This window comes from Tetrao urogallus (genome assembly GCF_951394365.1).
Source record: "Tetrao urogallus genome assembly, chromosome: 2".
Classification (NCBI taxonomy): Eukaryota; Metazoa; Chordata; class Aves; order Galliformes; family Phasianidae; genus Tetrao; species Tetrao urogallus.
The window spans coordinates 20,209,887-20,237,438 of NC_136814.1; the positions used below are offsets into that span (position 1 = coordinate 20,209,887).

The 27,552-nt window shown below is 40.9% G+C and overlaps 2 protein-coding genes across 2 annotated transcripts in view; one reads left to right on the forward strand and one right to left on the reverse strand.

Annotated features, from left to right (window-relative positions):
* The window catches only part of USH2A (usherin), a gene marked incomplete at both ends in the record, with an annotated part of 372,871 nt that extends 372,176 nt beyond the window's left edge, over positions 1 to 695 (forward strand). The window contains one exon of the mRNA XM_079550589.1: positions 606 to 695. Within this exon, the coding sequence (XP_079406715.1) occupies positions 606 to 695 (90 nt within the window). The remainder of the gene's footprint in view (positions 1 to 605) is intronic.
* A 1,549-nt stretch (positions 696 to 2,244) lies between these two features.
* KCTD3 (potassium channel tetramerization domain containing 3) lies at positions 2,245 to 27,007 on the reverse strand (the record flags this gene model as incomplete). Its single annotated transcript, XM_079550191.1, has 18 exons — positions 2,245 to 2,818; positions 3,157 to 3,295; positions 3,397 to 3,581; positions 5,025 to 5,121; positions 6,075 to 6,230; positions 7,285 to 7,455; positions 8,917 to 9,033; positions 9,172 to 9,259; positions 11,368 to 11,483; positions 15,453 to 15,643; positions 17,471 to 17,561; positions 18,792 to 18,932; positions 19,584 to 19,664; positions 19,857 to 19,915; positions 20,622 to 20,695; positions 22,330 to 22,375; positions 23,654 to 23,707; positions 26,934 to 27,007. 18 exons carry the CDS (start codon positions 27,005 to 27,007, stop codon positions 2,245 to 2,247), a joined length of 2,454 nt encoding a protein of 817 aa, XP_079406317.1.
* Between the last annotated feature and the right edge of the window lie 545 nt (positions 27,008 to 27,552).

The window sequence follows — 27,552 nt, forward strand, 5'->3', positions numbered from 1 at the left end:
TAAATAGGGAAAAGCTTTTGACTCCTCCGAGGGTCAAGGGGCTTTGTAAAGAGATTTTAACAAATGAAAAGGCTTGGTTCTAAGCAACCTCATGGAAGTTGAACAAACAGTAAGTGCAGGATTCTGCACTTCAGACGGGTGCATGTACGGGGATGAGAGGCTGGAGAGCAGCCCTGCAGGAAAGGATGTAGGGGTCCTGGCTGACAGCAAGTCGAGTATGAGGCAGCAGTGTCCCCTGGCAGCCAGAAGGGCCAAGTGTACCCTCAGTGATCGTTGTGGATTCCTTTCAGCTCAAGATATTATGGGATAGGTTCCCCATTACTGTAGTTAACACCATTTCCTTAATCTTAGTCAGGACTGGAGGTGTATCTTCAAATCTCTCATAAGTGTGTCGATTTAGTATTGGAGGCAGATGTACGAATGCTTTTGGTTCTTAGTTTATGGTAGAAGGAAGGGAAAAACATACAGGAAAGTAGAAATGAACTTACTTAAGCTGTTTCGGAATCATTTGGGGAAGAAAGAATTGAAGGAATAGGGTTATGCTTTGTTAGCTGAAGCTGTGCCTCACAGCTGTTTTGGTTTTGTTTTCTTTAATTTCTTTACAGTATGTTGAAGAAGAAGATCTTGTCAATGTCATCAAAGGTTTCAGCACAGTCACCAAAGAGCACACGACATTCACTGACACCCACCTTTGAAAATCATAACCACATTCTCTATAAAATGGAAAGTGGTAACTTTGCCAAAAGCAGCCTGCATGGACCTGGGGATAGGGCTGCAGTTTTCACATCTCATGCCTGCTTAAGAGAAAAATGTGTGTTGGGAGCTGGGGTAGGAAGGGGGGGAGGGTTTAGTTAGCCTTTTTTCATCTTCTTTATCCATAAACTAAAAGTTGTGTGTTAGCACTGGTGTTTCAGAATGGTACAAGAGGAACAGTGTGAAAATCGAAGTTACAGAATAGCGAAGGATGGTGAAGACAGAAGCTCTCATCCTTATCTGTCATCCAGCTTTCACAGCTGAGAAGCACCTAGGGGGGAGGTAGGTAAGGAAAATCCTTTACCTTTCCAAAATGCAGCATATGGCTGAAAGGAGCCTTCTCTGCAGGATCGCCATGTCTTTTCTTGGCCTGACAAAGCTTCACCACAAATCCCTGTTCACATCTCAGTGAATAAACAGCAAATGGAGTAATTCACATGGAGTTGCTTTACTCTTTGCATCCTCTCTCTCCTTCTACCCTGACCCTTTGTCTCAAGAAAAAAAAAAAAAATCATAAATTAATACTCAACTAACTCCAGCCAGCCCTCTTCCCTACTAGGGTAGAAAACCTCCTCTCCTCTTCCCTGTTAAATATTTGCTCTTACAGCTTTCCCTTCTGTTTATGTATTACTAATCTATGTGCAATATAATTTGTTCACTACCCACAGCAAACCCAGCAGCAAACATCAAGCAGTCAGCAAAACACAGGTAGGAAATATATGTCAAAGCACTTGTAATTGAGAATTATTACACCGTGACAGTAGACCTACTCCCATATTCATCTCTGCTCTCTCTTTCCTGAGGAAGTGACAGGAAGCTCTCAGGAGACTGCCAGTTCAGTGTATTTTGCCAAGCATATCTTCATGCATGCTCTTGGTCACAATCAGTAAAACCCATCATCTGATCCCCTACTTTCTCAGAAAGCACAAGCAACATTTTCCTGATAATTTATTAGGACAAAAAGGCAATATAATATGCTATTTTAAATAGCTTCCTCCTTTTCCTGGACAATACATTTCAGCCTTCATACAGCAGCATACAGAGCAAGGATCCTACTCAGAAAACAAGACTACAGCAGCCGCCCTGTAAATTAGACCAATTCCAGCCAAGACAGCAGCTCTAGAGACTGTGCAGCTGTGTCTAAAAGGAGTCTTCCACCAGACAACCCAGTGTTTCTCTAGCACCCTCCCTCCCCCTTCCAACATTACCACAACATAGCACATGCCTGACTGTGTTTACTTAACAACGCACAACATTTTGGACCAAGTACCGCACTACATTTTGGAGCATTACATAAAGCCACACACTGATGTGGACAACTCTTCCAATATTTGGCAGCAGCCAGGTATTTTGTCATGACCTGCCTCCTTACAATTTTCTTTCAGGTTACTGGAACAAAATTCTGTTCAAGAAGAAACCCACATCATGCAGTGTTATATTTGCTAGCAGCCAGAGGGCACATCCACCTCATCTTTGCCACCAGTCACATTCTCACAAGCCATAGTCTTGGCAAGATGAATCATTCTTCCGGTGACGTGGTGAAGCAGCTGTCTTTGTAGGTGATGGAGAAGCTGCACCAGGTAACTCAGCCCCACCTTCAGCAAGCACTGGTGCAGAAACCAGATGAGGCACTTTCTTCCTTCCCAGGAAACCAGCTCCTTCAAACCCCGTTTTCTTTTTGCTTTCTGCTTTGGCTTCACCCTCCTCTTCTGCTACTCTTCTTTTGAGATCCATAGAACTCTCTGGCAGCCTGTGAACATCTGTACTGCAACACGCACCTGCATCTGTCAGACCTCGCACTTCAAGTGCTGTTGCCAGGACTGCCTTCTCAGCTGCACTGCCCTCAGCTGTCGACTTCCTGGCCTCTGTCTGGCTTGAATTCCCATTAACAGGGGCTGCCTTTTCTACTGGGCTTTTGCTGGATAAGCTGAAAGCCTGGAAGTCCCGGTAACTGTGAAAGCTCTCCGTCCGCCTTGCTCTTGCCAGCAGGGGACTTTCTCTGTATGGCCTCACAGAACCGTATGTAGCTGTTTCGTAGATAGTTTCATGGTGCTGCAGTTGGAGGCTTCCAAAAACCAACAAAAAAAAGAAAAACAACAAGAAAACAGTATAAGAACAATGACAAATAGGCAGATGTTAGACTGACAATAACAGCCAGTTCTTCTGCCAACTCTGCTCCCACTCTTCTTAGGGTAGCAATATACTCATCTCAATTCCAACACAACAGTTTTGAGTCCACCTGCTTCTTGTTCTCATATGGTACTATAACATACATGCACATAAACCAACAGCAATCAAGAAGCATGGGTATAATTTACAATACTTACAGCATGGGTTCATGGTCACCAAACCTGCCCTCAGCTACCTGAAAGGTAAAACTTCTGCTGTCACTCTATGACCTACCTGGAATTAGATTCCCGCAGCCGGTTTGGCTGAACCACTGAAGTGGCAGGACTGATGTTGGGTGTGGCACAGCGAGATGTACTCAAGTCACACTGGTCAAGCAACTTCAGTAGCTCTTCCTCTGTAGGGCCACCAACGTCTAAAAGAGATGGATCTTAGTGCTGGAGCCCATTTGCATCAGTCACATACAAGTGATAACAGAAAAAGAACAGCAGACCAGCCACAACACAACTTAATTACCTTTGTCTTCACTCTTATTAACCATGTCCATTGCTGTGGTCAGGTCCCACATCTGGATGCTGCCATTTGCATGTCCGGTGAACAGATAACGGCGGGGTCGGGAGCCCATTCTGCTGGATCCCTCACATTCCCGGACAGTAAAAGATGAGATGGTAGTGCAGTCTACTGCCTGGATCTCACAGATTCTACAGGAAGAAAAAAACAAAAAAACTTGCACCTGGCATAGTTTGGCCAGTAAAAGCAGTATGATTTTGATTATCTGAGAAGGCAACTAATTTGTCCTCAACAAGACCTTTCTTCCAGCCAGTTTTTCTTCCCATGCATGGCTAACATGATGCTCACCTGCAGAGCAAGTACCTTCTTCTTGCCCTACTGCCTCCCATTTGCAGTGTCACTGCTTGTTTATTTTTATTAGGAAACCCCCGCTACATTCAGTGTCCTTCTACAATCCACAGGTGTAAGAAATCCAAGGCTCACAGAAGAATGACAGCAAATAACCTCTTCCAATGCTAGACAGTCTAGGAAACTAAACTGTAGAAAGCATATTAGCCATATAAAAAGCAAAAAAATCCAAGGATTATAATTCAAGGTTGCAAGACAAAAATGTGTTGATAACAACTGCAATATTTCCACCACTCTTTCCCCCACTAGTTTAGAAAATTATCCGGGTACCAATTACCCAGTACTTAATGTGTGGAGTCTGGCTTAATTCTGCTCTGGAAATCAGGCCAGACTCCACACCAGAACTTCATCTATTCTATGCAATCTGATTTTTTTTTTTGTCTGATTTTTTTTTTTTTTTTTTTTTAAATAGCCCCTTGTATCAAGCTTTTTTACAGAATAAATGCCAAAAAAAGAAATTTAACAGAAGTCTCCACTAGATACAAAACTGGCTGAAGTAAAAAAGCATACCAGTAATCTACAGGGCTCCTTTCTTCAACTGCCAAGAGTGTTAACACACCAGTGCTTTCTCCCAGATTTGAAGTTATTAGAAAGAAATGTAAGAATAATAAGAAATTCAGAACTGAGATGCACCACCTTTTCTGATCTCCTGCTATTTTCCTTGTCTAACAGGAAAAAAACCACCACTTTTCATCTGTTGCAGTGTAGTAGACTATGATGCAGTCAAGCCTTTATCAATAATTCTATATGTGATCTAAAAGACAGCCACTCATTTCTGAAGGTACTTATACATTCTCATATATTCAAAGATAACTGCAAAGGAAGAGAGAAAATGTTTTCCTGTAGTCTTCACAAGCAGCATAATCCCTACCACCTATACTACTTCAGGATTAGTTTTTTGAAATACAGTGTTACCTTGGTACCATGGAGGAGAGAAACAGATTCTGTATAGACTCACAAATAGATTTCTTTTGTGAACTCAGCAGATAAGCCATCACAAAGCACATCTATGAAACCACATTTTTCAAAATGCCACATGGTTTTTAGGTTAGATCATTAAGTACAAAGCTCTGCCACAAACACAGAACAGAACACAGCCAAAGCTGTTCAAGCACATGAGAAGTTTGCTAAATGCAACTGCAGACATCTCCACTGGATAGGAGACTCAGACACTTGAGAACTACTTACTGCTTATTTCCCACTTATAACCCTGAACATGGACATACCTTTTCCCAGTTGAAGACAGCCTTACAAAGAGCTTATTAGTGATGGGAACAACTTTCTGAATGAACACCTGTTGATCATCACGTTCACCAAAGGGTCCTAGAGAAAAAGAAAAATATTTTTTCAGTGTTTTCATAGTTTCAACTCCCACATCCTCTTCCCCACACAGCCATGAAGACCCAGTCACATATTAGTACCATTATTAGAATTTTGAAGTGTCAGGCTCAGGGAACTAAAGATGACCAATGGTTGATAACCAACAGTAGAAAAAGCTACCCAGGAGTAGACTTTCCAAGTACAAATCTTTGAGTGTTTTCTGTTCATGTTTTAAAAAACATCAATTCTTGAGTTTCCCATATGTTCCTGTAGAAATTACCACATCAGTACAAAACCCTACATTAGGTCACCACAGTAAGTACTTCCCTATTTTGCAGCTTTTAGATGTCTGAAGGCCTGATTAAATTTCCTGTATCCTCTCCGTGTTCGCACAGCATTCTTTTCATCTAAGGTTCATTTACAAGACTCTAACCACAAAGGAATCTCCACTCCTAGCTACCTTTATTTAGCGACACACATACCTTGAATGTCTTGCTATAGCAACGTGCTTCCATCATTTGTATGTGCAGTTTTAGGGCTTCAGTAAACTTTACAACTTCAGAATTTTTTGACACGTACATAATTTAAAACCAAATGAACAGTGAACTGTTGCAACTAACTCAAACCTTGCTACGTTCATCTGCTTTGAATATATTCTCCTGTGCTCTCTGTCACTCCCTCATTAAAAGTGAAATGCTACATGAGTTGGCCCAAGGAAAAGATACAGCATTTACAATCAAGTTTTTTCTCATTTTTCCTATAGTAAAGCAAGTGCTGTAAGTGCCCTCACTCTATACAGCCTAAATGGTGAACATTTCCAGGTAGGTATTACTGATTCCCACCATCATTTCAAAGGAATTGTGGTATATAATACATTCATCAGCTGACAAGTATTAAACCTTCACAAGACCAGCTAAAGTACAGCCTCAGCACATCAAATTGGAGAGTTAACCTACCAATGTCATTTCCAGAGCAGTAACTGCCATGACTCTCTGCTTCCTCCAGGGATAAGATTTTGAACGATGCAAGAGGTGTTGAGCCTGGCTGAGTTGAAATCATGCCCCGGAACCGAGTTACAGTCCATGTCCGTACATGGTTGTTATCTGCACAAACTAGAAAGGAAAAAGGTGTACAATAACATTTACAAGGGATGACAACAAAGATAAACTCCTTCATTATTATCTATATTATAGTTTGTCTAGTTTTTCAAGATTGAGTAACCAAACAGGATTTAGCCATCTAGCAACACCAAACAATTATTTAACAATGTACAAATTGTTGTGAATGGCCTGTTCTTTCTTAAGTTTTGTCTCAACCTTCAGAAATTCAGGAACAAATAGGGAGATGGAACAAATGATTGACAGACATTAAGGTCTGACTGGGTTAGCAACATTAGCCTACAAAACTTTCTGTGCAGGTGCTAGGACAAGACATGTCATGAGAACAACCAGACAGCAGAATCCTCATCATACAAAAATGCTCTTCTTTCTCAATCATCAGTTAATCTTCTTTTTACATACAAATGTGCCCTTTCCCAGCACTGAGGGTTTTGAATGAAAGTAGATCAGTCTCGTGCTATATCCTGGTTGCTGGACTCTGAGAGAAACAAATTCTTCCAGTGGAAGGATAGATTAACTTCTCTCTGGAGGCAACAAACATCTTCCTGAGCATAAGGTAGGGCAGCATAACAAAGACTGGGAGATGGCTGAGAGAAGAGACAGAGAACCCTCTGAAATCATAGGAAGGCATTTTCTATGATCCAAGAGGGGATGGTACACATTTTGCTGCAACTGAAAATGCTCCTGAGAAGTTGCTAAAGCAAGACAAATCCTAAGGGATTTGCCCACAGCAGAAAGACTTAGCAGCAAAATATCTGTTTACAAACCTTTTTATTTCTACAAATGGCAACACTGGAACAAAAGGAAACATTAGGTGGTCCAGGTCAAATAAAGCCAAAGCCTTTTTAAATGCTAAAGCCTTTGAGGACTGTTGCTTAAAAAAGTGAATCTAAGCAAATCAAGCCCCCAGAAGTCTATCCAACTAATTTATATAATGTACGGGAACAAAGAAATTAAGAAGTAATGCATACAAAAACTTCAGTGGACAGAAATAGGGAGATCCACCAATGCAGACTTGTACACACACAAAAAATAATAATATAATTACCTGATACAAGGTGTTTCTCTGAAAGCATGATCTTTGTAACAGGACTTCGATGTACTGTGAAAGTCTGAAAGAGCTGAGGCCCAGATCCAACTGTTTCAGGATGCTGTACAATCACCCTCACTGCTCCAGAGCTGGTACCATATGCTATCTCAATCCAATTGCCACTTACACCTACAGCAAGCAAGAACAGAGTTGTTCCTTTCTCCAAGTTTCCAAAGTAAGGAAGTATTTTAAACATTCTTTATTTGTTATTTTCCTGTGATCAGAGATGATGTTCTTCTACTTGAGTTTTTTCAGTTCCACACTGTATGCTTCAAAACTGTCTTAGTAGCAGTCCTCTCTTTCCCCACCCTCTCCCCTTCTTTCCAGAGGTGAAAGGAAAGATAAAGTCATTTGAAGATCTTGTTCTACATCCCAGGAGGATATTGTGGCACTTCCCACAGTGACACGGTCAATATGTGCCACATACTGTTTACTTCTGCCTTAGCAGGAGGCAAATGGAAGGACAGCAAGGCAAGAACAGGAAGGGCTATAGTCAAAAAGGTCGCTATGATATCAATACAGATATACAAGTAAATAGTTTCTTCAAGTTCTTTTGTTTTTCCCTTCATTTAAAAAACAGCTGTACTGCGATTATAAAAGAGCATATAGACAAAGTAGCTGAACATCACTCAGCTGAATAGGAAAAATGTTTTTTAGTGTACTGGGAGAGAGAAGGTTAGAACTGTAAGGCTGTGTTTCTGCCCTCCCCAGAATTCAGCACAAAGTATTTCAGTGATTACAATTTATAATGTAAGTGTATATCCTGTGTGAAAGGTTTAAAGGTACATTATGCAAAAGTGTTAATACACAATGCATCACATGTACATATATACACATTAACATATAATAACTCACGTATACATGTACATACATGAATGCAATTGCATGTGCACCTATTTCATAGAATCATCTGGGTTAGAAAAGACTTTAAAGATCTTTAAGTCCAGCTGTCAATCTGACCTACCAAACCCCATCACTAAACTACATCCCTTAGTTGACATCCACGTGTCTCTTGAATGTCTCCAAGGATGAGGACATCACCACTCCCTGGGCAGCTTGCTCCAGTGCTTGGCCACCCTCTCCATGAATAAATTTTTCTTAATATCCAATCTAAACCTCTTGTGGCACAACTTGAGATTGTTTCCTCACATCCCATCACTTGTCACCTGAGAAAAGAGATTGACGCTCTTTCGACACTCTACTCATTGCAATCTCCTTCAAGGCACTTCCAGAGCAATGAGATCTCCCCTCAGTCCTCCTTCTAAAGACTAAATAGCCTCGGTTCCCTCAGTCACACCTCATAACTCTTGTTTTCTGGTCCTTCACCAACTTCTTTGTTCTTCTCTGCATACACTCCAACAACTCAATATCCTTTGTACTCTGAGGGGCCAAAAGTGAACTACAATATTTGAGGCATAGTCACATTCAGAGATCACTGTCATTTGGCAGTGACTAAAGGAAAAACATTCACTGTTTACGTACAATCGTCTACTTTGGCCCTGCTAGCAGCAATAGAAAGTCCAACTGGAAAAATAAATCTGTAACACTGAAGAAACAGTGTTGCTTAAAGAACAACAATACGATACTGACTTGTTTTAGGTGTGAGGTAGACACTGAGCGCTGTTATAGCATCATTGGAGGAGTCATGGTACAATTCTGTGACTAGAAGATCATTGTCCTTCATCCGCAATGGGAACTTCTGCATGTCTGTGGGGAAAAAAAAAAGACTTTTATTATTCCTCTGAACAGACTGTTGTTCTGATGTGACTTAGCCCAACTAAAGAGTTTAGGAACAAAGCTGCTCAGTACCACTATATTTTTATTCTGCCCTGCCCTCTTTCTTACCTATATAATAGATAGAGCCATTGTTACAGCCCAGCAGCAAAAAAGACCCAGCAGTATCATAGCTCGTGATAGGAACGACATCCTGGACCTATTGCAAACAGAAGAAACAAATAAAGTCAGATTGCTGCTTTCTCAGTTTTTGGAGTTGTTTTTAGTATGTTTTGTTGAAGAATACCCAAGAACAGACCAAGTACTGGTCTGAAGCTGTTGTGCGCACTCTCACATACAAAAGCATTATTTAAGTAATGCTGGTAGATGCTTCAATGGCTTCTCTAAAACAAAAACCACAAAAAAAACAAAAACCACAAAAAAACCCAAATCTTAAGTTACAGAGTTCAGCCGAAGCATCATAGCTATTGTGGAAGATCCTCATCTGTGTGAAGGCACTTAGCAGGTAATGTGGTTGCAGTTAAACCACATCTTGAAAATACAAAGGCCCACCAAACATGCAAAATGAGTGTACTTCACACTTTGTCTATCATTTTTTCCTCTCTAATAACTTCATTGGAGACTGCTGGGCAGAAAAAGTTTAAGCAATTCTCTACCTGTAGTTCTTGTATCCTCTTGGTAGCCTCCATATATCTGCTAAAGGCTAAGATCTCCATAAATAGCAAAAAAATAAAATGCCTCGCCCTGCAAGTTCCCATTTTTTGGATACTAATTTAAAGCAGCAGCACAAGAGCAAAAAGGCCAAAAAAAAAAAAAAAAAAAAAAAAAAGCAAAGTCTCAGAATCTAAGAATCTATAGTGAAAGTGCAGTGTGCTCTATGGTTCTTTGGATCGAAAATAGGTAAGGAAGCTTTCCCATGTGCAAATGTTTACAGAAGCAATAAAGGTGGCTTCTTTCCACGTTACGCACAGATGCACCGCATTACTCACAGCCTCGAAGAACACATTAACAACTGCAAGGAGAGGTCAGAACAAGTGGATCCACAATGCTGCCAACAGCACTGCGACTGACCAGGTCAGAGAGATCAGAGAAAACAAAAAGAGCCCTTTCTTCTGCAGCTGAGATAGGAACATCAGAGGTGATTCAGAAGCACCTGCTATGATATAAACTATTCCCTATTAGGGAAACAGAGTACCAGCATACATCAGTAATTGGTAAAACATAGCCGGTGAGAATCCTCATTTTGCAGTCTGAGTTGTCTGTCAAATCCTATTGCTTAACCTGCTATTTCCTATTTTGTAACAGTAAATATTCTGCTTTAAGCTCTCCTATGCCAAGTGTTTCATTACTGATGTATCTGACAACCAAAACCTCTTCTTACTGCACGCTACTGTAACAGTGCCAGAGGAAGAAGTACTAGGTGAAGCAGCTTAGCTGATCTGCTCAGGTCTCCAAGTTGAGAAAATGCCAGAACAAATTATAGACAGAGATCAGAGTCACATCCTCAGGGTAAATTACCTCAAACACAGAAATCACAGTGCAGTGAAGGATAGCTTTGTGAAAACTAAGTTTCCTTGAAGTAGAACTTAAAAAGGGCAATTCTGAAAAGAGGTAGAAAGGCACCAAGAAAGAAAATTTGAAAGGAATCACAGGTCTTGGTCTGAGTGGGGGACTAGTGCACTACTGTAAACATCTCTCCTTCAGCAAGTACAGTTTCAAGTCATAAAAAAATAATTAGATTAATATCATCACATCATTTTATTCCTTACTGCTTGCTGTTCTAGCAAATCCTGTCAAATGCCAGTTTGTCACATACCATTAAATTTTCTTGCAAGACATCAACACCAATTTAAATGCTGTTTTGTTTAATTCAAGACCAAGCTAACACGTCCATCTCTGCTGCAGAAGCAGAGCTAACCTATGCTTATTATCTGTTATTTGTTAGCAATGCTGCCACATAAGAGTTGAATCAGAACTTAGCCAGCAAATATGGCAGCAGACATAGGAGTCAGCCTCAGGTCCGTTCTGCCTTTTGAGATTTGCAATGCAATTTTTCAGGTTCTTTTTTTGCATCCAGGTTTTGTACCTGAAAAATGCAGATCCAGCCACATTACAAGCTTTGTTAGTCACATGAACACTCAACTGTGTTCTCAGATTCATACAGACCTTCTATTTAACAAGCATTCTGACAAAAACTGCCAAACATCACCCCACGGTAAGCATTTCACACTTGCTTTTAGATTTCTTTATTCTTTTACTAAAGACATACATTCTTACAATTGATTCAGGAAATTGAACAGAACACACCTGCCAGTGCTGAGTCACAGCATTCCACACTCCTACTTTCCCTGTATGACTTGTAGCCACCAATTGATTGCCAATGAAGAAGAGAGCATCTACAGGGACTCCAAGGCTGAACACCCCTATTAAAAAAAAAAAAAAAAAAAAAAAAAAGAAAAAAATCAATAAAGTTCACATAAAATAAAGAGCAAAAATAACAATGGAATATTTCCAGTATTATGTTTTGTTTTTCTTTTGAATTATAGTAGCAAGTAAAGAATGGCCAAAGCTAGGTTCTCTGTGACCTAGGTGAAGTACCAGCAAACAGTTCCATTAAATTAAATGGCAGTATGACATCATGATGGCATTTTTGTGTTTGTCTTTTTTGTTTGAAATCCACTCAAACAGAGGTTGCCTTAAAATACATTTTAGAAAGTAGACGTACTGAGCAGGTTATATACATAAATCACTCCGAAAGTAATGCCTCCCATTTATTTCCACAGAAACTACAATAGATACAAAGAGCACAATAACACTATTTAACAGAGCAAATTCTCTGCTACGAAGCATTATTTTTCAACACAGTCACCAATATCAGCCAGGATTGATCAAAATCCAGGCTATATAGTACGTGGCAGGACACTCCAGGCAAGATCAGCAACTTGCTTCACGGTCTTCAAACCGGCCTGGGGGCCTGTGTTGCAAGAGAAAGGTTGTTTTCTCCAGCCTGATTCTGGAAATTCCAGCCTTCAGCTTAGTCAGTGTCACAAGGTAACGGTCAGAGTTAACAGCTGGTTTGGACTCCAGGAAATCCAGAAGGACCACCACTTCCTATCCCAAAAGACAGCACACATCACTTTACCCATCGAGGTCCTTTCCTGTGACAGAGGGTTCACACGTTGCCAATCCACAAGCTGCCATTTTGACACAGCAGTGACACCACATCTCAACACCAATAATCAAGTGATCCAGGAAACCGTCACCCTCAGCCTCGTATTGTAAACTTAATGAGGTTTATAATGCCACCCCTATCCAAGAAGCAGCCCTCTCTGTTATACCTCAACAAGGAACCTCAGGAGACTAAATACATGCTTCTGTTCTAATTATGATGCTAAACTGTTTTCCAAGGCATAGTACAATCATTCGATGCAGATAAGATTCAGCAGTACAGGGCACTGTGAGAAGAGCAATAATAAAAAATCCACAGAAACTGGAATTGATTACTCCAGAGCAGGATGAGGTTCAAGGAAATCAAGGAAGACAGCTTGAAGGGTCTGGAGGAATTTGAAGTGTCAGTCCTGCTTAGGTTCAACAATCTCGAGAACCATCAACAGGGGAGACAATGCTATGCATAATGACAGCCTCTTCTCTTAAGGGTCTCGCTCAGTAAAATACTGCTTACAGCAGCAATTCAGCAGTAGTGTCTTATGTAAGTAATATTGAAAGGAAGGAATGATCTCTGGGAGAGCTCTATCACAAAGATGCCAGTCCATGCAATTTTCTGTAGGTGGCATTACCAGGCTGCAAAGACTGCTTGGGATAAGTAGTTTCTTTCACAAGATAATAGCAACGTACTCTAACGCAAACAAGGATTGTAAGTATTTGCTGCTATAAGAAAACAAGGCAGTTACATTCAAATTATTACTATTACTGAATACAAGTGTATTGTTTGGTCTAGAATACCTAAAATATGACCTATTATCCAGAAGTGGAACAGCACATTCTGATCAATCTTAGATGAAAGATTCATCCCTATAGGCACTTACTCTCACAGGCTTCCCCGGGCCAAAAAGAGGCTAAGTGGAACTTCCTTGGTTTCACAAAGTCACTCCAATGCAGTACAATTTGTTTGGCATAACTACTTCCCCTCTTCTCCCCTCTCCCCCCCCCCATCTTCAGTCATAGTTTAAGTTAACAGAACCTAATGAGAGCTAGAATAACAGAGCTAGAAATTGCCTGATCACCTCAAAGTAAGGTCTATCTTTCAAATAAGGGCACATGTACCAGAATATAAATTTCACAGAATCATAGGGGTTGGAAAGGACCTTGGGAGGTTATCTAGTTCACTTCTACTTCTAAAGCAAGTTCCCAACAGTGGGTTGCACATAAAAATGCCCAGGCAGGCTCTGAATATCTCCAAAGGAGACTCAACAACCTCTTTGAGCAGCTTTTTTCAGTGCTCTGTCATCCTCCAAGCAAAGAAGCTTTTCCTCATGCGCAGGTGGAATCTCCTGTTTCAATTTGTGCCCTTTGTCCCTTGTCCTATTACTTGGCCTCACCAAAAAAGGCCTGGCCCATCTTCTTGCCCTATAGGTACTTGTATTGATAACTTCCCCAGAATCAGTCTTTTTCTCTCCAGGCTGAACAATCCCAGATTTCTCAGAATTTCCTGATAAGAGAGATGCTCCAGGCCCCTAATCACCTTTGCAGCCCTCTACTGGACTCTCCAGTAGTTCCCTGTCTTGGACTTGTTCTCTGTCCAGTAGTCTGTCCTGGGGAAGCCCACAACTGCACAAAGTACTTCAGATGTGGCCTCAGCAGAGCAGAATAGAGGGGGAGGATCACCTCTCTTGACCACTGGTCACTGGCCATGCTCTTCTTCACACATTTCATGGCCTTCTTGGCCACAAGGGCACACTGCTGGCTCATGATCAACTAACTTAGTCATTTTCATTCCATTGAACACTAAATTCTTATTATTTCAATTATGAAGATGTGTTTAAATAAAGTTATTTTGGCATTCAGTTTCAGAGAACAATTCACATAAAGAAAGTGCCATCACAGTTAACAATATCCACATGCAGAAGAAACAGGCATTACTGGAATGACAGTGGTGGTTCAAATACCAGGATTATGCTAAAGGAAATTCCTAACCTTATTTCCTTCAATGCCTCCCAAACTTGCCCTGTATTTGAACAACAGTTGGTCAGACCAGTCATCAGATCAATACCAAGGAACATTTACGCCTAAAAATCTTTTCTTGCTGTTTCAAAGCCTCCCTAACTGTGTATCCTTCAGTGTCAATAAAGACAAACAAGAAATACTTGCATGCTTCAGTTAGTACAGAGTACATGTTCCTCACCTAGATATCAAGTTACATAAAGAACAAACTGTCTTCTTCTAAATGCCACTTATTAACTATATTTAGCAGAGACCTGAAGTCTTATCATCATCTCTGTGTAAAAAATATGGCTTTAATAAGGAAAAGGCAAGAAAAGAACAGAATCCCCCAGTATCTAGCTTTCCACCTCAGTAGCTTTATTCCCTTACGCTGTGGCCTTGTCACAGTTTTGTGTTGTTTTGGTTTTCAGTATTCCAGATCATAACATCACGTAGTGCACTGGAAGTTAAAGTGTTAATGCTCCAATTCCAGGTACCTATCCCTATACATTAGGGAAGTCATGGGACCTGGCCCTTCCGGGTGGGGCGGCTCGGCTCTTACTGCCTTGCAGTGGGTGCTGGAGGCTGCTTTCCAAGCCATTCAAGCTTTTCAGGTTTGACTCTATCTCAAGAACTCTCTCTCTCCTATCTTATTTGATTTATTAGTCTCAATTTCAATTAGACTGTATTATAATGTGTTATCTTGCATTCCGATATCATAGTTAGTAAAATAAATTTTCCACCATAGATCCTTGCCGCTGTTTTTTTTTTTTTTTTTTTTTTTTTTTTCCCCTTTCTTTTCTTTTTTCCTCCTTCCTTGCACCCAGCTCCCATCTCCCTACCCCTTTTCTCTTTCCCTTCCATTTTGTGGGGCCGGGGGAGGGAGGGCAGGAGCTTACTGCCCTGTCACAGGCATAGATTGATCTAGTTAACTCCGTGACAGGCCTATATTCAAACTTTCCACAGGACTTGCAGTTAACTCTGATTTGCATCTCCACACAAAAACTGAACAGTAAACATCAGTCAGTATCTGTTCAGTAAGCAGATTACTTTTTATTCATCTTTTTGACTTTAAGAAAAGGTTCCTCTAGCAAGACAGAAAATGAAGTTAATATGCTATAACAGGAGGCTTGATTTGTCTGCTTTTGAAAATGCTTACTCTCTATAGTCCAAAATAAATTCATCAACTACTTTCTGGTTAAACATAAAAATAAATCCAAAGAAGGCATTACCAATTTCACTGCCGCTACCGCCATCTTGAATGCTCCATAAGATTATGCTACTCTCTGAGGCAACTGCAACCATCTTATCCTTGTCTCCGTGAGGTCCTCCAACCACCTTAGCATTAAGAGCCACTCGCTCAATTGTCCAGTCCAGATAGGGACTTGTGAAAACCTGCTGCCATCCAGATGATTCTTTGATTCTGAAAGAGCAGAAGTAACAGGAAGAAGAGGTTAAAGATTCAGAAACAGACAATTCTGTCTAAGCCTGCCCCGTGTGGATGATCTGGTCTTACAGGCTGTGAGAACCCGTCTTTGTTTTCTGGCTCAAAGCTTGCTTTCTGAGGTATTTCTTGTAATAAGACTGTAACTGATTTACTGAGGAGGCAAGCAGTGGGTGCTACAGCGTGACAATCAACACCACCCTGGGGACATTTGAAAGCACCTTCCTTCAGGGCTGTTTGCCTCCTGAAGACAGTGCTCAGGAATGTTTACTGGTGGAAGATCTGGCCTGTGACTAAATAGCTCCAGCTTGGTATGGGAAATTTGGGGAATGATTCATCATGTCTGTGAAAAACAGGATGCAGGTGGGCATCCCTACTCCCTCTTATCTGCTGGCAAAGCCCAGAAGGTGGGAACAAAGGAGTTTCTGCTGACTTCCCAGAGCCAGAAGCTGCCCAGAGAGCCTAGTCAACTACTTTGGACTTACAAATAAGTTGGTACTACCACTGTTGAGGAAGACAACTTTTCAGAACAACAACCGCCTGATGACCCACCACTACTGAAGATCAATGGCTGAGCTACAAACCACGCTGGATCCATGCTGGTGACTATCTCCCTCTTGCTTCCTACAAAAACTCCTTTCTTCTATTTCCTATCTCCCTTCTCCACTTCCCCATCTCCCTGATTAAGATTTGTAATAAACTGGTCAAACCAACATTTGAACCAATGTTTCTTAATCTCACAATGGGTACAGACATATCAAAGACTCTCCTCTCCCACCTATACATTGAAGTGAGACACAGGCTGAGCTATGAAATGACAGTTGAAACTCCAACTAAGCACTATACTTTACAAAAACTGCATTTTCTTTAAATCTGATGACATATATTACTTCACTGCTTTGAAGCTACTAGAACCCTTAGCTGGTATTTTCCTCATATTAGCACATCTAATACATAAGTTACAAGACCAAGCCACAGTCTTGATCAGTTCAAATATTAGAGAATAAAGTCAACTATAAGAACTTAAAAGAACTTTATTAATTTCCAGTGGCAAATGAAACTGATGTTGTGCAAGATACTCAGTTATGCTTTGGCATAAAGCTGTACCATTCAGTCATTTTCTGTTTATTATATATAGTAAACAAACTATAGCAACAATCACTTGCCCATTCACCTTAAAAACTAATATGATGTCAAAAGAGCACAACTTACCTGATTTATTTTAGGCAATCATCTTCATATTTCCCAACTGACTAGAATACACTGAATCTCAGCATTCTACATCAACATTTACATACTTGGAAAGCAGAAACATCTCCAGTAATTTGCCCATAGTTTCACTTTCAATGTTGCACCCTGCCTGGAGCACCACAGATTCCTGTGTTCTACCCATGTAGCATGCATAATAAATTGTACTGCAGCAACTTACAGATATTGCAGTCCTGCTGTTAAGTCTTTGCAAGCAACCAAGACATTCTCACAAACTTATTAACATAATTTAACAACTTCTGCAGTATTTTGAGAAAAGTAGCATTTTTTAATGATGCATTGGGCTTTGCTGCAGCCTTATAACAACTATCATAAGTATTTAAATAACATCTGTTACAAACAGCCTAAAAGAAAGTCTAAATATGTTATTATATTTCTTAATGCATAAGTTTTACTGTTCAGTCCACTACAATCACACTGAACACACACAATATAATGTCATTTCAGGACAGACTGATCTGCTATGATTTAGCAAAGCAAGAAGCTTATTTTGTTTCTATTAGATTTCTGTAGTCTCACAAGTAACTTCATCCATACCTGTAGCAAACAGCAAAATGAGCATAGGCAGCTACTATCCAATTGTGATGGCCAGCTACTATTAGAACCTTCCGCGGGTCCACAGGAAATCCTGAAAACAACAATAAATCTGAAGTCAGTGAAGTGATGTACAATTAAATAGAAGATGAGCAGATGTATCTAGAATAGGCTAGGATTCCCTGCTCAGATATTCAAAAGAAACTTTGTTAATAACATTACAAGAAATATTTCAGTCAGATTTTAGCTGTTGATATCCCTCAAGAAGGAAGACGTTTCATCTCTGCATGTACAATGAAAAGCATTCATTAAGTAGAAAGAGGCAAGTATATGATCGTATTTCCTTGAAAACAATCTTAAAGTCTGATAATCTGGCAAAAAAAATTGAGGAATGTTATCAAATAAGAAACAGTGCCCTTCTTCTGTAAAAGTTTCATCCAAACAGCTGATGCAACTCCGTATCAGTTGCAGACTGATTAAACTTACAGTATCTTAGAATACCAGTAAGTCCTGTTTCTGATATGTAACTGCACTAAGTTTGGCAGAAGCACCGAATGGCACTGAAAATCATCATTATGCTATTTCCCGGTTAGCTCTCAGCTTTCACACACTACAAAGAAAAGGCCTAAAGTCTGCACATCTTCCACCTCCCTTCTCCTTAGACTGCCCTCTTCCAAATTTGCAGCAACCCAAGAAGAGGCTTATTTTAATCTTTCTTGTGGTTAACATTCAACCTTTACCATAATCAAGATCTCCTTAACAGTGCTACAATTTACATAGTTACAACAGAAATGACAGTTCCAAGAGCCTAATTTTGCTTACAAAGCCAACAGCTGGATAAAAACAACTCAATCCTATCCTGCTTAGTTTTTAAATATTTTATATGGAAAATACTCAATATAGTCAAACAACTGAATACTATCTTCTTGACTTCTGATTCTTGCAGGGTGAAAGAGGTACCAGGAAAAAGAAATGGGGGGCAAGAGCAAGAAGGAGATTCACGGTGCTGAACAAAGACCAAAGAGACACTGTCCAGACAGTATTTTCTCCTGGCTTCCAGTATGGTGTAAGGCATTTAGCTAAGCAGCCATATTAAGGGTGCACAAAGGATTTTGACTTGCCTTCCTTCTCAGTCCAGTGTCTTGACTATACAACAATAAGCCTTAAATACTATATAGGAAGGAGTGTCTAAGTAACTGTTTAACGATTTAAGGTCAGGCAAAGAAAAAACAACAGACTGAACCACAAATAACCGCACATTTTTATTTTCTGATGACAACAATTTCCCACAGTTTGTTTTGGTTTTAAAAATGACACCCCTCACCTAGCCTGACTGTACCTTCTCCAGTACCAGCAAGTGTAGGTTGGACACCACCTCCATGAATATCATTCTCAGAGCAGTTTTGACCAGTTCTAATATCAGTTGGTGGCCCAGCAGTATTATTTATTTTACGACTGGGAATACCTGTAGAAGAAAATAGATGTTTTGTCTCGTTCCATAAACTTCAGCAATATAACAAATATTCATTTGCTTTCAAAATTCAGAGTTAGTTTATATTAATCCAAAGTCTAATCCACTACCTGTAAGAATTAGGCTGTATCCCAGTACAGATTTCTGCTCTCTACTCAGACATTCACAAGCAGTTAAAATAACCATCTTCAGAAAACTTGTGAACAAAAGTTATGCCCCAGTCTTCAGGTTAACACACAAAATGTGTTCATCTCTGCAGAGAAGTAGAAGTCTAACATGACAAATCAGCTTCTCTTAATGATTAGTACATCTACTAGCATAGGGAACATAAAGTAACTGCATCATCAGAAAGAAAAGAGCACTCTCCACCAACAACAACTGAAGTGTACTTGAAGAACCTCTGCTCTGGCCTGCTACTAAACACAGTTTGTTTGGCTATAAAATGCCACCCTCACTCCTCCAGTACTTTAAATCTATCATTTCATATAGCATACTGATACATCTTTTCGGTCAGAACCGCGTTCAGTGCTACCAGTTGTCTTTAACCATTCCATATGAAGGCTTTTTCTGGACAGTTTGATTGCCAATTGCCCCCACATATGAAGCAATAAGCAGCTCAACATAACACCAAAAAATGAAAAGTACCTGGAGGAGGCAGGTAGCCATGAAACAGGACACTGCCACAAGATGAGCGTTCCAGTTCTTCACATAGAAGCAGTCTCCTAACTGAGATGGAAAAAGAACAGTACGATCATAGATTTCACTTTCCAGGAAACATGACCTAATTTCAAATAACCTTGTATATCAGTAAGTTCAAAAACCTACACAGTTACGACTACTAAGGATTTGTAATTGATTCCTGATGGTAGGAACAAAGATTAAATGAGCTCACAAGAAAATAAAGTTAAATTAAATTACCTAAAGGAGTGATTCCATAGAATTCAGCTTCATGTCTGAGAACGTTAATACTCACCCCCCTAACAAACAAAAGAAACAAGAAAGGACATAGTAAGATGACACCTTTGTAACGCTATAATGTGATGGAAAGCACAGCAATAATATCAGAGGTAGCAAAGACCGAGGCTGCAGCAAGTAAGGTTAAGCCCAAATGCAGCAGCAGAAACAAAGGAAAAAAAAAATATGCTTACCCTTGGAAGGTCTCACACATGCAGGAATTCCAGAAAGATCTCTATGCCTCCACTACCAACCCTTAAATGAGATTTGGGACAGACTGGATCCCAGCTCTACCAGGTGCAGTCAGTCAGGAGCATTACATGCACCTGAGCTCCCTGGATTTGGCCCTGCCTTCCCATCAGGTGCTCAATCACTGTTTCAATCCCTGACTTACCATTTCCACTACAATCTTGAATATAAATATTTGCATACAACTAAAAGTAATCTTAACATTAATAATATTTCATAAAGACAAAGAAGTAGAGAAATGCATTGCCAGAAGTAGACTAAACTGTAAGAATCCACTAACAAAAAATAATGCTGTGACTGCCTCCAACATGTCATATACCTACACATATACCCACTGTAGACAAGGGCCCAGGTTTACAAGGAAGCTGAGACTATTATTAGACACCCGGATGAGTAAAACTGTTTTTCATATGGGAATTGCTCAATCTCTAATGCATCTGAGCCAATTAATTTTCACTTAAAACAATCAGAATTTCTTACCTTAAGTCTAGCTCCTTTGTGCGAAGAAAATTTAAAATGGGTGCAAATGCTGTTGGATCTCTGTCAATAAATATCTGCAAGGAAAAATTGTTCTACTTTTAACATTATTATGGAGCAACTGTCAACATGCTTTCTTGTGCTAGGTGTGGGAAAGAGGAGTTGAAGATGGTGCAGTCAACACACAAACATAAAATCACAGAATCATACAATGGCCTGGGTTGAAAAAGACCACAACCATCAGTAGTTTCAACCCTCTGCTATGTGCAGGGTCGCCAGCCACCAGACCAGGCTGTCCAGAGCCACATCCAGCCTGGTCTTGAATGTCTCCAGGGATGGGGCATCCACAGCCTCCATGGGCAACCTGTTCCAGTGCTTCAGCATGCTCTGAGTGAAAAACTTCCTCTTAATAACTAACCTAAATCTTGCCTTAATTTAAAACCATTCCCCCTTGTCCAAAGTTTTCAGACAGCATCTCTGTTCTCATTATTTTTCCGCCTTGCACTAATTCAAGGTTCTTAAAGACATATACACAAACACTGTTGCAAGTAGATGGCAATTAAAAAAATAAAAAAAAGACAAAAAACCAAGCCCACCAAAACATCCACAAGCCTAAGTTCTAGAGACTCCAAAAACATCAATAGGTTCTCAGACTTCATACTATGTGTCCAAATTTCAGTAAACATACTAAAATCTGAAGAAAAGTCTAGAGCATTTTCACTACAACTACCTCTACACGTGTAGCAAAGTACTTGTGTGCCTTACCATTCAACAGCATTGCTGTAACTAGTTTCAAATTTAAGAATAACACACACAGAAATGGCCCTTTTGCTACATTTGCCAACCAAAGTTACAATTCCATGTCAAGATCGTTCTGCTACATAGCCAACAGCTAATGAAAATTACCCATCCCCCCGCAATACAGCAATTAGCAGGTTTTCAGTTGAAGAAAATAAATACTGTTGTTGTATTTGCATTGTCTGTACAATGCAGAATGAGCATAAAAATACACACATTGCTCCTGTTTCCTTTATCTCTGAAGATCAGAACCAAGAAATTCAGAGATGTCATCAATTTTCATTGAAAGTTTAGCAACCAGCAGCATGATATACAAATGGTTACACCTACAAGACACCTACTCTGTCTCAGTCAGGACAAGCAGGAGGAAAAAAAAAATGCTGTTTTTTGGTATTTTAAATCTTCTCCAAATATGACCAGATCAGATACTCCCAATCATAACAGCACAAACACCACAGTAAGCAGGTTTTGAAATTATAGAAGAAATGATGGCAGACTTTGTTCTGCTCTGCAAGAAAAGGCAAGGAAAATACATGGTAATATTTACAAGTGATTCCAAGTCCCCTGTTTTCCTCCTGTTCAAATGGTGTCAAAATACAAACACAAGTCCAGCTGAACATTACTCCTCACGGACTCATAAACGGAGACAGTGCTGTCAGTACTGTGAATGCAGGCTTCTGCAACACAACTACTGGGGTAATATAATACAATGACTGAGAAAACGCTGTCAAAAGCTGAGCAAGTTTTTAAAAAGTCCAGGAATGTGCATGTTTTTCATTCGTGTGACCAGTTCTTTTCCAAGCTTATAGCACAGCTGACTTGGGCAGCATAATCATTAGCACCTGGAGTGAATGTTCTTTAGGAGAGAACCTAATTGAAAGCACAACATTAATATAATACATTTATTACTCACAGCACCAGTTTCATCCTTCAGTGTTGAAATTCTTCCACTCAGCAAACTAAAATAAAGGAAATTATTGTTAGATGTAACCAAGGAACACACTAACATGAATACAAAGTTCACCATCAGTTTGCTGTACTTATGCTCTGTAGGTTGCATTTTCTTAAAACAGCATAGCTGAGCTAACAAAAAACTACTTAGATAAGGGAAAATGCTGGGAGGAAGGCTGATGAGACCACACGGTGCATTTCTCCTGAGCAAAGGAACTGTGCATGCACACCTAAGGAAAGGCTAAAATCTGCACTTTTCAGATTCCTAAAGCGAACAAACACAAGCCTGGAAGGATGGAAAACTTTTCCGAGGCAACCCAGAGGGCTGCAAAGTTTGTAACAACCAAGGAAATCAGTAAAATCAGATGAAAAGGAAAAATAAATAATCCATTCTGCATGGACTTACTGGGCAGGAATGGGATGGATGAGCTTTTATGTTATTTTACTTAAAACCTTCCCTCCCATCAGATCAAAGTCTTCTTGTTCCAAACCAGCAGAAAACACCACCAAAATTTCATTTTACAGACAAAAAGCTCCTTAGATTCTACATTTAGTGTTGAGAGACTGGGAGAACAGCAAAGGACTTCTTTCCTGTGACTCTCTTCCACACCTCTGAGAAGATCTCAGAGACATCTCTCTGACTCTCTATTTATCTGAGTATTTCTAACAGAAGCAGGTAATGCTGCCTGTCCATGCCAGCTGCCAGAATTTTATTTGAAAGGAAGTCTAGAATATAAAAATCTAATGCAAAAAAGCGAAACTGCAAGACTTAGGTTTTCCTTCATGTGTTTGGAATTAATTAGGGTGGTAGGCATACATCCCAGTGACTACAGCAGGGAATCATTAGAGTACAAACATTAAGCAGCACAACCTTCAGAAGTAGTCACAGTAGGGAGGTAAAGGTTAGCAAAAAGATACTCATTAATCCAACTGATCCCACAGCACCAGACAAAACCTTTATTTGACTTGGGGAACAGCAATAATTCAAGAAACATTAAACATGGTGCTACTATGTATGGGCAATAAAATCACAAGTGGCATTATAACAATAGAGTTGGTCACATCTCCCTTTCCTGCATATTTCCTGGAACCCCTATTTCCAGGACAGTCCATCTAGAGAGTGACAACTCCGCAGCACATGTAAGCTGCCAGTGCATCATTTGAGACAGAAGAAGCATTTTGGATACTAGCTTATATCAGATCAACCCATCTTATTGCTTGTGATGGGGAAAAAGCAATAAGGAATAAAAACATATTTATGGCAAAAAATTAGCTCTTACAAATACCTGGAAAAAAAGGAGTCTGGAATCCACATCAGTGTTTGTCTCGAAGTGCTGAACCTAGGAGACCACAGTTACAAGTTAAGAATTAGGTGTAAAATTGGAGGAAATTGTCATTTGTCAAATTCTTTGATATGTCCTACAAAGCTGATATGAAACAGGTAGGGATCTCAAACTTCTGAAACATACCTACACAAAGTCAAAGAATTCGTGTGCAGTTTCTTTGCACAGATCGTCTCAAAGCATGAAGCTTAGACTATCATTCTTCACATTTGTAACACACTGTCCCAAACATTCTTTGGTTCTCATACTTTGTCAAAATGAGTGCTTTAAAAATAAACAAACAAAGCCACAGACATGCACACAGATACAAAAACCCAGAAAATAAGCATAAGTTTACCAACACTGCACCACATCTGTCATTAACTGCATGTTAACCTCACTTAGGTGTCGAAGGGTGCAAAAGACTACAGTAAGACTCATGCAAATATTTTATAGTAACAAGTTAATATCAATTATTTTAATTCTCTGTAGTTTTGCTTCTTGGGCCTTCTTAGGAGCCCACAGTGCTACATTACTTGTTAAAAGTAAGAAAATATCTTATGATTATTGTTATGAATCATAACAATATTGCAAAATAATAAAAGTTACAGCATAACTTTCTCCAGACATTATTTTACATAATAAATACCTATGAATTCCTTATGCTATTTTTTTGATTAAATGGGAAGAAAGATAACTGGGCTGGCAGCTTGGGAAATGAATTAATGCTCAGCACCACCTGCCTGGTTGTCTCTTAGTAGCATTACTACTAAGAAACCTTGGGTGACACCTTTGCTAATAGGAATTTAACAAGGAATTGCAAAGGTAAAATATAAAGTCTCGTTATAGTGCAGAAATATGTCACAAAAGATTCTTAGAATACAAGTACTTAAACACAATTTATATACTTTTCACTGGTGTTTTTCAGTATTCTTGGGAGGAAAAAGCAAACAAAAAGCATTACTTTATATTGTTGAAGAGTCAGAAGTGTAAATGCTATATGGAACTGCCATCCATTCTGCACAGAATGCAGATTGTGCAGCTCCTCACTGCAAGTATAACAATGACAAATCTGTTCTTAACACAAAATCTACAGTATCAGCGTTCTAAGCACAAAGATGCACAAAGTCTTTTGTACAAAAGAAAGAAAAGAATCAAAACTGTTTGCTATTTAAATGGAAAGTGACTTCTGAGTATAGTTTCACACTCGCAGCACAGCTTTTCTCACAGTAACGCTGCCCTACTGTCCCAGCGTAGGGTACAATTCATTAGGGTACAATTCATTTAACCATGTTACAGTATGTGCATAACTGAAAGCAATCCATGATTCATTTAATCATGCACAACAGAAAACAATCCATTGCATCAATTATATCTGGGATTAATCCAGACATCTCTTGTGACAAAGGGGACAGATGCAACACCCTCCCAATTAACCCTCTTAGAGATCTTCACAAACTGAAGGCTTAACTTGTCTGGTATCTTAAAGCTTTCAGTTATTTTTATGTTTGGGGTGGGAAGGAACCACAAAACAAAAAGACACCAAGTTCCTATAGTTCCTCAGGAAGGTACGCACAGGAAAAAAAAAAAAAATATATATATATATATATATATATATATATATATATATATAGAAAAAGGTATGGAAAATGTACTAGAACCATAACTTGCTGGCATTTTCTGACACTCAATGAGAAATACTAAATAAATTAATTTAAGCAATAAGGAAAACTGATGCAACCATGAAAACATTCAGGATTGCTGAACAAAGAAAAGGGAAATTAGGTAAACAGCGCGCAATATCCTCAAATAATCTGAAGCACATGGCAGCCTACTGTTATCTCAAAGAATAACACAGGCAATTGGAAACAGACACACTTAACAGTCCAGTGTAAAACAGCCATTTTCACAGTCTGCTGCGTTAGTAGTTACAAGCAGAGGAAGGCAAAATGTCAGAGAATGCGTCAAACTTTTTATGGTAATTTCTGTGATTGCTAACTTGTGAGAGCCCTGCACTCCTGGCTAAGGAATCCTCAAAAGCTGAGACCACAGTTGCTGGAGCAAACACATGCAGCAGAGCAGCTCTTGCAGTCCCTGGGAGCAGAGGGAATCTCACATCAAAACACAGGAACTCTGCTCAGTTGGATCTCTGGACTAAATAACCCACATCAGACAGCTTTCCAAACAAAAATAAGAGTCTCAGGTTTTTAATATGGACCACAGGAACTGGTGGAGAGGAAAGAAGAAACGTGTACTCTGCCCATGCACTCCCGATCATCAATCCTTACGCAGAAGGTTGTTACAATTGCCTACTGCCTACCTATTGAAAGGTAAATGCCTATGTATACACATTTCCAGCTCCTTAAATCCAGAAAGTAGAATCTAGAATCTAGAACGCTTCAGTTAAAAACGAAGTATAAAGTCATAGGAGTAAGAACAATTTTAAAACATAAGACTGAAGTATCTTCGTGATCCTACTTGCAATAAAAAACAATGAACTGGCCTATAATTCCAGAGACTGAGTTCAATGAAGCGCCTTATTCAGGGTAACATGAAACCCAGTCCAAAACCAGCACCAAAGTTATTCTGACAGCATCACTATGGATGAGTTTTGCCTGACTAATTCACAAGCAGTTTCTCATGGCAGAACCAGGTTCTGAGCATTTTATTACAGCAAAAGAACTCTGCAGGAGGTTTTACAGCGCCCTCCTTTAAGAAAGATTTTGGCACGTTATTTAGAAAGCAAGTCTGTCTTCCGAGTAACACAATAGTATTATAATTAAGGCAGTAATTCCTACTGATTAGAGCTGGCTTTACATTGCGTGCAGACTCGGGAAGCCACGTTCCTTCAGCTTCCACTACCTCCCGTAATCCAAATGCTTTCATGCCTACGCATTCTGACAGGAACATTTGCACCATTTATCACGCCGATGCTGGCCACAGCCGGCCCACAGCTCCCTCCCAATCCACCAATACTCCTGCACGTCACCTTCCACGACTCCAGTGTACGTTTTATAACGCAGCTCTCCATTCCGGCCAATAACTGCAATATCGCGTCAGTCCGCTCTTCCCGAGCGGCCCCCAAGCCCCCTGTCCCGACAGCCCTGTCGGACGAGCCTTGTTTCGGGCTCACAGCGCAGCGCCCCGCCCAGTACACGAGGCTCCCACCCCACGGCCCCACCGCCCCCTCGGGCCGGAGCGCCCCCTGGGCCAGCCCGCCGCCCGACCCCGCCGCCCGCCTCACCTTGTGCCGCCCACGTTGAGCTGGACGATCTCCCCGCTCCCGGCCCCAGTGAAGCCTCCGCCGTTCCCCGCCATCTTCCCCGCCGCTTGCTCCAGCCGGCGCCCGCCGCCGCCGCCGCCGCCCGCCGCCGGATCTTTGGAGTCGGGGCACGGCGGTGGAGCGGGGGGCGGCGGGGGACGGGGCGGCGGCGCTGCGGCCAGGGCACTGCTCCGCGTCCGCCCGGGCTCGGCCTCCGGGCTTCCCGCCGCTCAGGCCCCGCCAGGCCGCGCCGCCTCCTCGGGCCGAGCGGGACGTGCCATGGCAACGCGGCGGCGCTCGGGGAGGGGTCGGGGCGGGACGAAACGCCGCAAAGCGATCGCGGAACCGGGCAAGCTGCGAACCGGCGGCGGTCTCCGCGCTGGCTGGGGGCTGGTCGGGGACCGGGTCGCGCAGGTGAGCGGGGCGGGGCGGGGCGGCTGCGGGGCCGCCTCACGGCCGGGCGGTACAGCCCAGCCCAGCCCGGCGTTGCCTTGCCCTTCCCCGCTAGCACGCCCCGGCTGCGGCGTCACGGTCCAAAGGGAAGGAGCCGAGAAGGCGGAATTCTTGGCTTCGGTGTTTAAAAACAAACGAACAAATAAAT